Consider the following 17716-nt stretch of genomic DNA (forward strand, 5'->3'; position numbering starts at 1 on the left):
TATCACAATTTCAATTATTTTGTGTACCTGATACAAAATAATTAACTTAAATTACTTATTTCTAACTATAAGTCCCACAAATTGCTATTGCGCTGGAACCATGTCTCATTAACATCAAAATGATGTCATTTTGACGTCAGCCGAAATGAAAATATACCATCAACTCGAAACTTCAATCTAGTGCTGACGTCACTAAAATGGCGGCCACGCGCATTAGCAATTTGCGGGACTTATATAATATACTGATGTTAAATATAATTTGTTTCTTATTTTCTAACGAGATTACTTTTATCATCCATTAAACTTAGTTGTACTTCGATATCAGAATTCCTTTTGCCTTTGAAACTGTCTTCTATGTCTTGAAGAGTACGGTCTTTCGTCTCTGGCAACATCGCATACATGACCAACAAACATACTGTTAAGGTAGCAGAATAGACTAGGAAAGCACCTTCTACGCCTATAGAGGAGTAAAAATGGGGTGCCGTTTTCATTGAAACAACGAAAGCAGGGGTTAAAAATGAAGTGGATAACGTTGATCCTAGGCTTCTATATGTCAAAGGGAATACTTCACCACAAATCACCCAGTTTAAAGGTACTAAGCCTAAACAAAATGATACACTATAAAAAACCATCAAAGTCATAGGTACTGTATCCAATAACCAAGTCTGAGTAATAATCTCGGCTTTCCTCAAGTAAACAAAAGCAGATATTAAAGCAAGAGACAATACTGTCATCGCACCACTAGTAAATAAAATTGTTCGTCTTTTAACAGTTTTAAGTAAAAATATAGCAAGCAAAGCGCAAATTGTCCTTAACATATCTATTACAGTAAACTGCCATGCGACATCTTTAGCATCACTCTTATCCAAAACTGCTTGTAAAATTTGGTTTCCATATGCCGGCACCATATGTGCACCCCCAAATTCAAACACAATTAACATACATATAGCTATTATTAGCGGTTTGTAAAACTCTTTTTTCTTAAATATCCTCATTATAGTTTTAAGCGTATCCGTTATTGATTTGAAAATCCTGTTTATCTTGAACTCCTTTCTTACTTGTCTGTTCTTCCTCATTTCTGCTGACTGAATCTCTCTTTCTTGTGCCCTGATCATGGATTCTAATTCTTTTGTTTGCCCCTCGCCTTCCCCACGTACCCATCTGAAAGCTTTCTTAGCATCTTCAAATCTGCCTTTAGAAATTAACCAACTAGCTGATTCAGGGGATAAACTTATTATCACCATAGAAATTAAAGGGAATAAAGAACAGACTATAGCAGTATTCTTCCAAGACAAATACGCTCCCCAGATATGAGATAGCATAATTCCTAATCCTAAAGATATAGCGAAAGTTCCCAAAAATACTCCTCTGTATTTAGGTTCTGTATATTCTGCTACCAAGATGGCAGCTAAAGGTGTACGTAAGCCTAATGCAAGCCCGTGTAAAAATCTTGCGAGTAAGAAAAGTGGCACAGTGTTTCCTAGAACGAATACTATCCAGCCGAGTAACGCTGGGATGGTGCAGATGAGGTGAGACTTTTGTCTGCCGAAGCGGGTCATGAGGACTGGTGATATGAAGTTGCCGACGATGCCCATCACGCCTACTGCTGACCCTGGAACAGAGAAAGAATTCAAGTTAGTATATTAGATACACCTCGATGCAAAAAGAGAGTGGTATTTGGAGTTTTTGTACGTTCATAGGTTTTGAAAGATTGTAGCTAGTAGCTCCAAAAATACGTAACGGAAATTTCATTGTTTTTGACTGTTCAAGAGATAATTTATCCAAGATGGTCCTTAGCTATGTTTTGTCGAGGTTTAACTAATGAAGATCCCGATACTTTATAAGTTACCAGTTCTAGTGAACACAAATCTCTTCATTCAAGGTAACTTCTTCGTTTTTTTTTATTGGGCGACCCTCCTCACCAGTGATTTAAAATAATCGATAACAAGTTGACTTGACTGCAATCTCAACTGATGATAAGTGATGATGCAGTCTAAGATGGAAGCGGGCTAGCTTGGAAGGGATATGGCAATTTCCTTAAACCCATACACCTGATCGGTTTCTATAGGGCATCGTACTGAATAACTTGGCGGTATGGCTTTGCTGGCAGGGTGGTAACTAGCCTCGGCCAAAACCCACCAGAAACACATTAGTGCAGGAACAGCCTCAAAAGGAGAAGAACAATGAGGAGGTATTTACCTATCCAGGACGTGTCATGATCGGTCAGCGTGACGGGGCCCCCGTCGGCCTGGAGCTGCGCGAACAGCACAGCTGGGTAGCCGTGTGCGCAGCCGTGACCCACGATGTTCAGCGCTGCGCCGGATACCACGAACGCCTGGAACATTGGAGCAGAACATCTTAAAATCCTGACCATATTATAAATGAGAAAGCGTGTTTGTTTGTTGGTTTATTGGTTTATACTAGCTGATGGCCGCGACTTTATCCGCGTGGAATTAGGTTTTTAAAAATCCCGTGGGAACTCTTTGATTTTCCGGGATAAAAATTAGCCTATGTCACTCTCCAGGTCTTTATCTATACCCATGAAAAAAATAACGTCAATCCGCACACCGTTGCGACGTAATTGAAGGACAAACCAATAAACCAACAAACAAATACACTTTTGCATTTATAATATGGGAAGTGACAATATGGGTAGTGATTGGTTTGTTGGCTTGTTGGTTTGTCCTTCAATCACGTCGCAACGGAGCAACCGATTGACATGATTTTTTGCATGGGTATAGTTAAAAATCTGGAAAGTGACATAGGCTACTTTTTATCCCGGAGAATCAAAGAATTCCCACGGGATTTTTAAAAACCTAAATCCACGCGGACAATCAGCTAGTGTATACTAACGTACTTGTGGTAATACTAGTACTCTGGTGTACTTGCTTGCTACACGCTATTGATAATGGACATTATATGGGAGGAATCTACGTAAAATACAGTCCGCGACAGGTCGAGTTGGTTATCGGGGTATGAGACGCTCGCCCGCAATGGGTTACAGAGGGGGCTGAGCGGGTGTGCGGGGCGTTTCCTACCCGATTGCCATCTTGATCTGTCCCGTACTTTACGTAGGAATTCATAGGGCAACGGACGCCCGTCCGGCGTCCAGTGATCTCGCTTGAAGCGGGAATGTTTTTTTTTAGATAAAAATAGCGAGCAAGTAAGGAGGCGGGGCACCTGATGTTAAGTGTTATTTTATGGAGGTGTTCAGTTAGCCTTCTGTCCGTGCAAGCGAACAAAATGTTTTTAAAAATAAAAACTTCTTTAGTTCCGTTGTGTTTTGAAAGACGATGAAACGAAAAACCGACACTAAAAAAAATATTTAAAAAACCACGAGTTTCCCACGAGATTTAAAAAAACTAAATCCACGCGAATCATATAGTTCAATATATAATTACTTTATTTTCTCTTTTATTTTGATTTACCTGTTTAATAAAGGGCTTCATCTTGTTACGGCTTCATCAAGAACTCGAGCTGTAACAAGAAATACAGATTTTTAATTTTATAGATCGGGAAAGTACTTAATTATGTTTGATTTCCAGTGACATGAAATCAGGCATCTGATGTCGTAACTGGATGATCTAAGATTTTTTAAGATTATTATTCGAACCACAAAGAATTCAACCTCAAGAGTGTACGCATATACAAGGTTTTGCATGAAAAAAGCGTAAAATATTAGCGGGGGACAGAGGAGAATGCTTTGTTGTGATTGGTGGACTCAAAAGTCACGTAATCAAGAAAATGTGCTGAATGAGGGTACCAAACGGGCATGGGCTGACTTTTATGCTAAGCAACTACCTAAGCTTGCCGATCGGGGGTTTCCGGCTATTAGACGTTTATAAGTGGTGATCTGTGATTCGAACCATCAAATTCGAATCTGGTTCGAAGGACTATTTTTACCACAACTTTTTGCCAACTTTGAAAAGGTGACTACATTAAATTTGTATATGTTTAATTTATTGCTAAAATATGACTTTCTAAACTTTTAGAGCACCATCAACCGAGAACTCAGTCAAAAGTTTAAAAATTAAATGTAATTTTCTAACTACCCTCTCACACATTATTCATATAAAAGACATTGTTCCGTGACAAACGCACACTTAACCAGGTTAAGTGTCTCTTAAGTTACATGTAGGTACTCTGTAAATGTAAAATGTCAAACTGGATTGCGAGGGTACTTGGTTAAACTAAGTAGTGTTCATGTTACTTTTTAACCATTTATAATGAGATTACAAAGATAGAGAAGTGGCTCATTCTCTCTTTATCCCTGCAACATACTTCCTCACAGCTGAAGGTCGTGACCTCTTTCCATTAATCACATTAAGAGGGCGGAGTTCGGTGCTTTCTTCATTCAAACGTAGAAGGGTGATTATTAGGTTATTTGAAATTGTACGCTCAAAAATAAGTATTATATCGGTTTGTCTTGCCATTATCTACGTTCATCGATATATAAAACATTGAAAAAATATTGATTTTAAAGTTACCTACAAGCCTCGAAATAAAAATTATGTCAACTTTGGGCGTAAATAAATAAAATTGTGTGTGTGTGAAAATTCTAAAACAATTTAACTTTAGATATAGTTTATCTATTTATTAGTTGAAATATCTTAACTTTGCAAACATACATATGTGCTTTTTTTTTCAAAAATACTTTATCGGTAATAGAAATACACTACAATTGTAAAGATTTCAACTCTCTACCTATTACGGTTCACGAGATACAGCCCAAGCGACAGACAGACGGACTGACGGATGGACGGATGGAAAAGAAAAAGAAAAATATCGACATTGTAACATGAAATCGGTCTTTATATGTGTGTTATACAGATAGTAGGTACATATAACAAAATGGTTGTATACCCCACATCTTTTGTTGTAAGCCTCGTTTAGCCGTCGCCGTGAATGTGTCCCATTACATCAAGAGCGATTACATGCTCTTAACTCGTGTATGTGCTGCCGCTAGAATATGAAATACGGTAGAGTCTAGAGGTAAATCGTTTAGAGCGAAATTTTACCTAAAATGGCAGATTTTTGCACTTAAATGTGGGATAGCTTAGTGGTTAATATATCAGCCTTCTATTAGTGGGTTGGGGGTTCGATTACGGGCACGCATCTTACTTTAGGGAGTTATGTGCGTTTTAAGCTATTGAATATCCAAATTGCTCTAATGGCGATGGAAAACATCGTGACGAAACGTGTATGCCTGAGTGTTCTCCATAATGTTGCACTCTTGTCGTACCTACTCCTAGCACAAGCCTGACGCTTAATTGGAGAGGAAAAGGGAATATTAGTCATTTAATACGGCTAATATTCTTTAAAAAAAAAAAAATGTTCTCAAGGGTGAGTGAAGTCTGCCAATTCAGATTTGGCCGGCGCGGCGTGGTGCCATGATGATGATTTTTAATTTTTTGTCGTAAAGTACTGACACGAGTACTTTACTACCATTACAATCTAGCCTATGAGAGAGGCTCATAAGCAATAATTATATTAACCTAAACTTATAAACGTACTTATACCTAAGTACTTAATCGGTCCATTGACTTAGCTTAGTTTAGTTGAGATACCTTATTGGAAGACACTTTGTTCTTGTGTTCTTTGATATTAGCACTAGCACTACACTTTCACTATAATGATGATGATGATGAAGATAGATAGTTATAGTACGTATCAGGTATTTTGTTGCAAGCCTCCCATCGCGGTCGTCGTGAGTGAGTTCGTTGCATCAAGAGCCATCACATAGGTAGGTACTCTTAATTATTGATGTAGATGACGTGTTACCCCTACAAATCAGAATACCGTACAGTCTGAAGATAACCCGGTCAAAGCGAAATTTTACCTAAACACTGAATTACCTGACTTTACTTAGACTTATTCTTTTTTTTTTTTTTTTATTCAGATACAAGTTAGCCCTTGACTGTAATCTCACCTGGTGGTAAGTGATGATGCATTCTTGGTAGCGGGCTAACCTGGAACGGGTATGGCAGTTCTTATTAAACCGATACCCCTTTGGTTTCTACACGGCATCGTACCGGAACGCTAAATCGCTTGGCGGCACGGCTTTGTCGGTAGGGTGGTAACTAGCCACGGCTGAAGCGTCCACCAGACCAAAACCTGTACCGAAAATGCACGCTTCTCTATACAAACGTATTAAGTATGCCAATTATTATATTAGTTGTTACACTAGATCTAAAATAAGCCAATTAATTTTATTTATGTCCAACAATAATATAAATTTGATAAAATTATATTTATTTTGAAAGTTATGGCCCCTGAAATATCTCTATTTTAAGCCAAATGAGGCAGCTTGGTGAGTAAATAAACCATGTAAAAAACAATAAAATTGCAAAACTAATAGCTTTAGCCGAGACACGGTCGCAAGTATGGGTGGGAGAGATAGCTTACCTTATAAGAGAGCTCAGTCACTCAGTGGGGAGAGAGCCATAGATAAAAGAAGGAGAGAGCTATACTCGGAGATACTGATAAAACCAGAAATGAGGAAATTCGTAGGAGAACTAGAGTAACTGACATAGCTCAGATTCAGGCGGCGCAAGACCGTGGCGTATGGAAGTCCCTACAAGAGACCTACGTCCAGCAGTGGACATCTATCGGTTAATGATGATGATAATGATTATTGGATATCCATTTTCGTAGTTCTTACGGAACCCTAACAACTTGACATAACATTGCATTGTCTGGACAATGCAGAGTAATCAAATAAATAATGAATTAATGACGATGTACAAGTATTATTACAATGCAAAATCACTTAATTGCCAAGTGCTGACTTCAACAAGTCCTACTTATCTATTACAGCTATATAATTAACTAGCTTATGCCCGCGACTTCGACTGCGTGGACTACACAAATTTTAAAACCCCTATTTTCCCTCCTTAGGGGTTGCATTTTCAAAAATCCTTTCTTAGCAGAATTTCAAAATTCAAATTTCAAACAGCCTGATCTGTCTTAGTTTGAGCTGTGCGTTGAGTCAGTCGCAGTCAGTCACCTTTTCCTTTTATATATTTAGATGTATTATAATGCTATAATATTTTTTGTAAGATTGGCACGTGGCACGGCAGAAATAAAACTGAAATGAAGTAAAAAAAAAGTAATGACAAATAAAATAAACCTTTTGTTGACAAATCCGGCTAGCTACGTACCTACCTACTGAAAAAAATGAATTCTTTGTTACTTTAAAACGTGACATGAAGGGAATTGATAAACGAATCAATGCCAATTTAAAGCATGATCTATACAAATTGCAAAGAAATAAACTGGCTAAGTGCGTTACAGATGCATAAACGCCGGGTTCATAGTCTTGAAACTAAAGCGCACAATTTCACCGTCACCACGTCTGGTACACTTCGACCGCCCGTTGTGCCAGATGCTATTTCCCACGCACATGCACACTGTGGAATCAACTGCCTTCGGCGGTGCTCCCATTAGATTACAACATGGGGTTAATCAAGGGGCGGACCAACTAATTCCTGAAAGGCCGGCAATGCATTGGTGGTTCCTCTGGTACTGCAAATGTTCATGGGCGGCGGTAATCACTTAACATCAGGTGACCCGCTTGCTCGTTTGCTCGCCATTTTTATTTAAAAAAAGCTTGTAAACCAAAAGCAAGAATTATAAAAAGCAAAGTTAACAGACTTGTAACGTGTGTTTGTAATCAGTAAGTACCCTTATTATAAATGCGAAAGTGTGTTTGTTTGTTGTTTTGTCCTTCAATCACGTGATTTTTTGGATGGGTATAGATAAAGACCTGGAGAATGAGAAACTTGTATTGTAATGTAACACTTAAAGGGAATTCGCGAAAAATCCGATAGACGAGTGGAGCACGCAGCGCTCGCCGCGAATGATACATTACAAACTTATGGTTTGAGTTACAAAAACTCGATACATTACACCAAAATGTTACAAGTCAATCTCCAGCATTAGGTATCTAATTGTCCTTATTGTATAAGGGCACACGTAGCGTTGCGAAATGTTATAAATAAGTAATGACGAACGCTGACTGCTGTTTACGTATTTAATAATTATTATTGTTGCTTTGTTTCACATAAGGGCTTTACTTTCGCATTTGATTACATAAGCATCTATAAATAGGTACCTTACATTTGAAAAATCACGGCCTGAAAATCCGAAAAGCCACAGTTCTACAGTTTATTATTGTAAGGGGTAGGTACATAATATACCTACAGTAGTAGGCTCTGTTATAAAATTACTGCACACTAGCTGAAGCCCGCGATTTCGTCCACGTGGATTTAGATTTTTAAAATCCCGTGGAAACTCTTTGATTTTCCGGGATAAAAGTAGCCTATGTCACTCTCCCGGTCTTTATCCATATTCATGCAAAAAATCAAGCCGATCCGTTGCTCCGTTGCGGCGTGATTGAAGGACAAACAAACAAAACAATAAACCACTGCCGACAAACAAACACACTTTTGCATTTTTAATATGGGTAGTGATAGTTACAATAATAAATAACATCTTGCCCATAGATTAATTATTGGTTTCGCTGCATCTTACCCTTCTAATTAAAAAAACATTCAGAATCAAAATTAACCAAAATCAAAATATGGTTTATTCAGATTGTATTTTAATGAATTTTTGAAGGTCAGTTGTTGCATTTGTAAGATGATATTATAGTGGTGATAATTTTTTACGCGAACTTAAAAACTAAAGCTACAAGGGTTCCAAACGCGTCTAGGTTTGAGAAGAGCCCACAACAATCTCAGAATTTAATCCCAAACGTGTTAAATACCGTGACTCCATCACAAAATTAGTGAAAAACGACAACAATAACATTCGATTCTGCTTTTTCTGTTTCCGTATTTCGTTTTACGGATCAGCAGTTTTACAATCGAGTAGAATAAAGGCATAATCGATTTTATAATGATTCCCAGTAGAATAACAGTAGGGCGATTGTCTAAAACCTGCATCAATCATTATTACAATCTCAATTGTTCTGATTGGTTGAATTTGTGCCATTCTTGTTGCAACAATGCATTGTAGCCAATAGTGAGCGAGCATTAACCAATCAGAGATGATTGCGATTGTGACATTGTAGCTGTCAAACAACCGCGGTAGGGCCACCGATCAATAGTTTAGAGGTACAGTACGCGGCCGAAAGTAATGTACATCGACCTTTAGAAGGAGATAGCAGATTTGAAGAGCGTTGTCTCTGTCGTTGAGACCGACAAAACATCATATAGGCACGAGTGTCAGAGACAACGCTCTACAATACAAAGCCGAAATGTCATTCTAAAGGCCGATGTACATTACTTTATGCCACGTACTGTATCTAAAATACTTGAGATAGACTTTTTAACTACAACACTGGCGTTTGCCTTCGGAATTGCATAATAAAGGAAACCTGTATTTAAAAAAAAATATAAACAGCAAGGAACCAATCAGGCGAGTCACCTGAAGTTAAGTGATTATAGCCGCCCATGAATATTTGCAGCACCAGAGGTACCACCAATGCGTTGCCGGCCAAGGTAGTATTGTATTCTTCTATATCTCGAATCAATCTGAAGACGTTAGGTGACGCAGCACAACACTATATTACATTGCGACACGGCTATCTTGGCGCGTGGCGAAAATCGGAACTAACGAAAATGAAATGAAAATGAAATGAAATGAAAATGAAAATGAAAATGAAAATGAAAATGAAAATGAAAATGAAAATCTTTTTTTATTCGTATAAACTTTTACAAGTGCTTACGAATAGTCGGATGTATCTACCACTGGTTCGGAATTGCTTTCCTGCCGAGAAGAACCAGCAAGAAACTCGGCGGTTGCTCTTTTCAAATATTTGATATAGGTACAAGATTATGCCATGTATAAAATAGTATTTGCAGTCTTGTGCGTTGCTGGAACGAGCTGCAGGTCAAATCCACGTTCTTTTATCATTTGCATAACGTTGCCGTTGAGTGTCCCCTTTGTTCTTGTTTGAATATTCTAAGCCTTTGTTCTCCAACAGCGCCCCCCTGTCAATGTCATTCAAGTGCCAAGAGAGCCTTGTAGCACCGTATATCCATTTGCACAATGGACGCTACGACAGATTGCTTTGTGAAATTGCAACAAATCACATCATTCACGCCAGTAGTCAGTAGTGTGTCTGCACCTTTAGACAGTAACACCATTCTCCATCAGATGAGACCGCAACAATCGCTCTTGACATCGAATGAAAACTTTTTTTGTGGAATAAAAAAAAAAACGATCAAGTACTTACGCCCTATTCCATCAATCGGAAAATTACCGTTCGCGTAAAAACGCTACTAATAAGGAAACGAAATTATTGTAGTGTTATTGATTTTTTTAAATTTGATAATGAAATCAAGGGCCATTTGCATGACAGTCGGTTAAAATTACGCTACGATTAGTGCTACACTTTGTTTACAAAAAAACCTTTCAAGTGCGAGGCGGACTTGCATACGAAGGGATCCGTATCATCGTAAAAGAAATACTTGCTATTTAAAAAAAAATGTTTGACGGCGGCTATTTTGAATGTTTTATTATTTTGTTGTTATAGCGGTAATAGAGGAGTATTTGGGCCGGTAACATAGCTAATCATTTCTCTTCGGGGATATTGTTGGCTATGGCTAATGACCTGGCAGGGGGAGGTTTCTCCGCGTGTCCCTCTGACTAGCAGGGGGCATAGTGGACGAGGCGAAGAATGAGACGCGGGTGACGTGTTGGGATCGCGTTGTCGGCCGTCGGGTTTCTGGGGGAGGGGAGTTGCACATAGTTGGTGCACCTGGGATGTGCGGCGGGCGTGAATTTATATCCAGGAAAATCAATTTATATCTAATTTTTATCCAAGAAAATCAAAGACGTCTCGCAGTATTAAAAAAATCAAAGTTAATGCAACCCAAATTCCGAGCATCACATACCTAAGTAATATTTGCTTTTTTTTAGCAAAACCCGACAGATAGTTACTGACCGAAGAATAAATATATACATAGCGTTTTATGTGTGTATGTAAAATGTATGCAAATATTATATTTTTATGTTTGTCTGCAATTCTTTTAGAAGAAATACCGCTACACATAAAATACTTACACGTACGTCATCATCATCATCATCATTATCATCATCATAACCCATCGCGTGTCTATTCTACTAACACGGGTCGCCCTTCAGAATGAGAAGGGCTTAGGCTACAGTCCAACACGCTGGGCAGGTGCAGATTGGAAAATGATATTTGGCTTGTTCCGAAAAGTTAGAGGTGCGTGCCCGAACTCTAACCCCGGACCTCCGAATAGGAGAGCGAAGTTTTAACCCCTAGGCCAATCCAACCCTCAGCGTACCTACGTACTTACTTAAAGCTAGCCTTATCTAAATTCTATACAAACCATGCCCGCGTGGAATGGTGCCAAGAATAATAGCTGCATTTCCGCGCTGGATAGCCAGGCTGATCCGTTGCGCAAAAAATGAGCCAGCCCTTCTGTCACCTGATGAGGCTATTAATCGCGGTGAATTGTCTCGTAATTTTTTTTAGCACTAAGACTCCATGGCCCCAGGGTCTCCACAGCAAACGGAACATAAATGTAACTCTTGATAAGAAAGGCATACTTGCGCCGCTTGCCGTTTAGCTGTTTCTGCTGCGGCTCCCGGTCTTGATGCTGTCTCCCTGATATGACACGGGGCCAATTTGTCAACGCATGTTGCGTCCCACATTAGCGCCCGTCCCCGTTCCCAGGAAACCAGCGTCAATCCATCAGGTCTCTTGCCATCATCCAGATCAATTGTGCACAATTTTTCAAAAAATTTACATTAAAACTTTTACCTTACCTAGATTAGGCTTGTTACCTTTCACGTAACTTTTTGCTGAAGTTGAAACTAAGTATATGAAAACTTTTCATTAAAGGCTTTTTAAAGCACATTTTTTGTAATCAATAAAAAAAAATTATACTCTGGTATAATATTTTTCTTTTTCTTTAGACAGATTTTTAACAAGAAAAGCAAGTTACTTACTTATCTTTGCAAAAAGTTTTGAAATTCGCTTAAATATTTATCAAAATATAAGAGCGCACTGCGCTAGGTAATTAGGAAACTATTGAAAGTGTGATATAAAATTTTGATAATATCAAGATAAGTTATAATGTTATTTTGTAACTTTTTATTCAAAAAAAATCTCTTATTAAAAAAACGCTTCCCTACTAATAAATAAAAAAACAAAAGCTTTGCATTAAATTAAATTACCCTAAAATCATTTTTATATTATTATTAAATTTTGTTTTTATAAAAGGTTCTTTCTTTTTACATGAAGCTGAAAAGGTTATTTTTCACCAAACTTACCGTAAAAAAGACCGCGTTTCACAAAAAAAAACCACACCGACATAAAAAACTACAGCACCATTCCTATTGCTCCAACAATGAACTGACGATGAGAACTAAATCTTTGACGATTGGCGAACAAATTATAAGCTTATTCACACATTTCGACCTTGACTTTGAAGAAAGCTAATTTAGAGGAATTGTTAGGTTTATTACTAGGAAATAGTACTACTGATTGAAATGTTCTATAGACACGTAATATCGTACTGGAGGCAGAGAAGGTGTATTGTACACTTCGTGATTTTAATTTTTAATAATAATAATAAAATAAATATTTTATTTTATTTTTGTTGTTTCTGTTATTTTATTATTTGTTGTATTTAAAGGTATAATTTATTGTAATTTGGAAGGTAAGTAGGTATAATAATAACAGACAATTCTATTAAATAAACTCAAAACGAGCAGGCGGGTAGCCACTTACCTATGAGATTTTAACTTGACACGCAATCACGCCATAGCAATTTGTTTTTCAAATTTTAACACTGATATAACTACATATTAAAGTAAATTAAGTATCTTGTTAAATTAATATGCATGTGGAAGGAAAAAAGAGGAGAGGATGACCAAAGAAAAGGTGGATGGATTGTTTGAAAGAGGATATATGCGTGTAAAAGGGTTGGATAATACGTAGACGGATGACAGAAGTGAGTGGAAGAAGAAGACATGTTGTACCGACCCCACGTAACGTGGGATAAGGTAAGGAAGAAGAAGAAGAAGATACATAATAATATAGTAAATAATATGTTCTTAGACATGTATGTACAAGTATCTTTTATATTACACGACTGCCCAAACAAAATGTAATGCTGTAAAAACAAGTGCGAGTCGGACTCGCAAATGAAGGGTTCCGTTCCATTATACAAGAAATAACACTTTTTCATGGTGGACATTTTGAAATTTTTAGTATTTTTTGTAATTTTTTTTTTAATAGAGATAGCGAGCAAACGAGCAGGTGGGTCACCTGATGTTAAGTGATTACCGCCGCCCATGAACATTTGCAGCACCAGAGGAACCGCCGTGCGTTGCCGGCCTTTTAGGAATCTGTTGGTCCGCCCGCCCCTTGAATAACCCCATGTTGATGTTGTAATCCAGTGGGAACAGCCCCGATGGGAGTTGGTTCCACAGTTTGCATGTGCGTGGAAAGAAGGATCTGGCACAACGGACGGTCGAAGTGCACCAGACACCCGGGTATTTGTTGTTATAGCGGCAATAGAAATACATATTCTGTGATGTTTGTCCATCAATAACACGTAAACTCATTAAAAAATCATATTACAATGTAAAGGATTATTTAAATTATAAGAAAGCCTAAAAAAGAGCTGCTAAACTGCTTTGATAATTCAACCCCACACTAGTCAGACAGACGACGTCAAACGAGTCGCAGGGAGCCGCTGCATACAGGCGGCGCAAGACCGTGGCGTGTGGAAAACCATATACAAGAGACCTATGTCCAGCCGTTTACGTCTATCAGTTGACGATGATGACGATCTTGAAGTGTAATAATATTATGACGTTTGAATAATGTTATATAACCATTGCTATAATAGGTGCCTGCATATACTTATTGACCATTGCCATGCTTACCTCCTCACAAATACAAAAAAATTACGTGTGTAGATACTTACCATAAACCAAACTTTTTTTTTCACATCTAGGTCACATCACGCACTGGTTGACGCAACTTCACAGCGTAAAAAAATTATATAATTGTTTTAGCATTTATAAATTTGATTCAACTGTTTATTTAGATTTAATATTGTATTCACTTTTCACATTTTTCGTATTAATATTTTTATAATCCGCGCCATATTTTTTTTTGTATACGTAATATTTAGCTATTCGAATTTTAAAAATTAAAAAGTAGCGTTTTTAAATTATTGAGGAACGCGTCGGCTAGTGAGGGGAAAGTGTGTGCGGTCGATTTCTCCCTCGCCGGCAAATCGACTGTCGTCAGTGCATCGCACGCTATTGCAACACTGCTTCTTACGTGTTATTAGAGATCCGTGGTGGAATGATAGGTTTTTTCACGAAATAAGCCGGTATTAGGCATTTGGGGAAGTATGTTTGTTTGCACTTGTTAGGGTTACCGGTGGCGGTTCCGTACCTGAAGGGTGAGACTTTATTAGTCTATACTAAGCCTCCGCTGCCCGTCCGTCCGTCTGTACGTCTGTCTGTAAGTGGGCTGTCATAGTCAAAGTCAATTGCAACACTGCTTCTTACGTGTTATTAGAGATCCGTGGTGGAATGATAGGTTTTTTCACGAAATAAGCCGGTATTAGGCATTTGGGGAAGTATGTTTGTTTGCACTTGTTAGGGTTACCGGTGGCGGTTCCGTACCTGAAGGGTGAGACTTTATTAGTCTATACTAAGCCTCCGCTGCCCGTCCGTCCGTCTGTACGTCTGTCTGTAAGTGGGCTGTCATAGTCAAAGTCAATTGCAACACTGCTTCTTACGTGTTATTAGAGATCCGTGGTGGAATGATAGGTTTTTTCACGAAATAAGCCGGTATTAGGCATTTGGGGAAGTATGTTTGTTTGCACTTGTTAGGGTTACCGGTGGCGGTCCCGTACCTGAAGGGTGAGACTTTATTAGTCTATACTAAGCCTCCGCTGCTCGTCCGTCCGTCTGTACGTCTGTCTGTAAGTGGGCTGTCATAGTCAAAGTCAATTGCAACACTGCTTCTTACGTGTTATTAGAGATCCGTGGTGGAATAATAGGTTTTTTCACGAAATACGCCGGTTTTATGCAAATAAGCTGTGATAGCCTAGTGGTTAGGACGTCCGCCTTCTAATCGGAGGTGGCAGGTTCGATCCCGGGCACGCACCTCTAACTTTTCAGAGTTATATGCGTTTTAATTAATTCAATATCACTTGCTTTAACGGTGAAACATCGTGAGGAAACCTGCATGCCTGAGAGTTCGCCATAATGTTCTCAAAGGTGTGTGAAGTCTACCAATCCACACACGGCCAGCGTGGTAGACTATGGCCAAAACCCTTCTCACTCTGAGAGGAGACCCGTGCTCTGTAGTGAGCCGGTGATGGGTTGATCATGACGATGATGATGCATTGGGGGGGGGGGGGGGGGGGGGGGGTATGTTTGTTTGCACTTTTTAGGGTTATTGGTTCCGTACCTGAAGGGTGCCAACGAGGCTCTATTAGTCTATTAAGTACTAAGCCTTCGCTGTCCGTCCGTCCGTCTGTCTGTATGCCCATTTCTTTGTCTGTCTGTCTGTAAGCGGGATGTCAAAGTCAAAGTCAAAGTCAAATAATTTATTCAAAGTTTCAAATTCAAAGGTAGGTATATAGTACGCAACAGCTCGAGATGCCAATCAAGGTATGAGGCACGACGCCCTGCACACCCGCTCTTCACCCGCGCATTCCCGCATCGGGCTAGCGAGAGGGATGTGCGGAAATGCGGGGCGTCCGCACCCCGATTGCCATCTCGACCTGTCGCGACTGGCAGACTATGGCATTAAACCCTCACTCTCAGAGGAGACCCGTGCTCTGTAGTGGGCAGTGGCGTGCACAGGAGTTCAAGCCAGGGTATGGTATATAAAGCATATTACACAATTGAAGATTATCTAAATGATAAAAGAGCGTGGATTTGACCTGCAGCTCGTTCCAGCAACGCACAACACTGCAAATACTATTTTATACATGGCATAATTTTGTACCTATATCAAATATTTGAAAAGAGCAACCGCCGAGTTTCTTGCTGGTTCTTCTCGGCAGGAAAGGCATTCCGAACCAGTGGTAGATGCATCCGACTATTCGTAAGCACTTGTAAAAGTTTATACGAATAAAAAAGATTTTCATTTCATTTTCATTTCATTTATGCATTTAGGTATGAACTTATTTTCCGGCAGGTTTTAATGAAAAATAAGCATTGATTTATTACAACGAGGGTAAGCAGTGCGTTTATGCCTCTATCAGCTGCACGCCACTGGTAGTGGGCCGGTAATGGTTGATCATGATGATGATGATGACTTGACATGTAAGTACCTACTTACAAGTACAGCTATAGGTACGTAGCTATATCAAAATTATTACGCAAATTATGTAGCGTAAATAATTTTTAATTACTTTAATAATCAAAGCCGGAGCATCTTCAGGACGCAGTGTTTGAAATCGCGGTAATTGCATTGCATCACAATTCACAACGTCTAAGTACCTACCTACTGACTGTTTACTAGGGCGTTTGTGCACAGATCCGTCTGACGGATTCGTCAAAATACGAATCGAATGTAGGTATATTGTTAGTTTACTTACTTAAAATAAAGTATGTTGTAGGTACTTATATTTAAGTATGTTATTTATGTCATATTTCTTGAAGAATGTATAACTTGCGCTTTTCTGTTTATTAATTCATAGATTAATTATTGGTTTCTTTTTTTTCTTTTTTATGTGTTCCTCCCTTTTTTTCCTCCGACATGGCGGTCGGAGACTGTTCTAGGTCGGTACTAAGATTGGCTTTTTTTTTCCCATTTGCCTTTCTTATTGCTTTGTTGAAATTGGTGCTATTACACACTAAGTGCAGTGCGTTAGGGATACTACGTTACACTAGGCTTTTACTTAGACTATGCTAGTTTTTTTTAAAAATAATATAATATTCTTATTTTTCTTTTTTGTCTTTTTTTTTAAGTTTTATATCTTTACAAACAAAAACTTGCTTTCCGTTTGGTTATTATTATACGCATAATACTTACTTTTTTTTGCATCTTTCATAACATTTTTTTTTTTTTTTTGGTTTCGCCACGCTCTTAATTTTTCTTTTTATGTCATTGTTTATTATGTTAGGTTAGGACTTTTGTTTTTCTATGTACTTACTTAGATTAAGAATATAATAGGGCTAACATGTATCAAATAGGTATGTATGTATAGAATAGAATAGAATAGAATAGAATGTTTTTTTATTCATGTAAACTTTTTAAAAGTGCTTATGAATAGTCAGGTAGTTTTAATTTACCACTGGTTCGGAATGCCGTTCCTACCGAGAAGAACCAGCAAGAAACTCGGCAGTTGCTCTTTTTAATTCTTAATTTTTCAATTTACAATGTTATTATACCGTACTATACAAGCCATTGCAGCCCCGTGCATTGCTGGAGCGAGTCATATGGAGGAGTATGTAATAGGTAGGTATGTATGTAAGTATGTTATACTTATGTATCAAAGCCCTTAAATAAAAAAATAAAAAATATTCAACTGATCTCAGTACCTACTCGGTAGGCATAATAAATAGGTACTTACTTAAGAAGCTGTGATAGCCTAGTGGTTAGAACGTCCGCCTTCTAATCGGAGGTCGGGGGTTCGATCCCGGGCACGCACCTCTAACTTTTCGGAGCTATGTGCGTTTTAATTAATTAAATATC

General features: G+C 38.4%; 1 protein-coding gene across 5 annotated transcripts; it reads right to left on the reverse strand.

Moving 5' to 3' along the window:
- Nucleotides 1-14269, reverse strand: LOC117993084 (facilitated trehalose transporter Tret1-like). 5 transcript variants are annotated; one of them, XM_069506604.1, is made up of 5 exons: nucleotides 5568-5693; nucleotides 4869-4962; nucleotides 3429-3477; nucleotides 2200-2335; nucleotides 1-1612 (listed from the first exon to the last, which is right to left on the reverse strand). In XM_069506604.1, the coding sequence occupies exons 3-5, from the start codon at nucleotides 3447-3449 to the stop codon at nucleotides 267-269; spliced, it is 1503 nt and encodes a 500-aa protein (XP_069362705.1). In that variant the 5' UTR covers nucleotides 3450-3477; nucleotides 4869-4962; nucleotides 5568-5693; the 3' UTR covers nucleotides 1-266. The 5 variants fall into 5 exon arrangements, with proteins under 5 accessions (XP_069362705.1, XP_069362702.1, XP_069362703.1 ...); XM_069506601.1 differs by having other exon boundaries at nucleotides 4864-4962; XM_069506602.1 differs by lacking the exons at nucleotides 4869-4962; nucleotides 5568-5693 and adding an exon at nucleotides 13974-14269.
- Nucleotides 14270-17716: the final 3447 nt, after the last annotated feature.

Source organism: Maniola hyperantus, chromosome 23 (genome assembly GCF_902806685.2).
Source record: "Maniola hyperantus chromosome 23, iAphHyp1.2, whole genome shotgun sequence".
In the NCBI taxonomy this organism is placed as follows: Eukaryota; Metazoa; Arthropoda; class Insecta; order Lepidoptera; family Nymphalidae; genus Maniola; species Maniola hyperantus.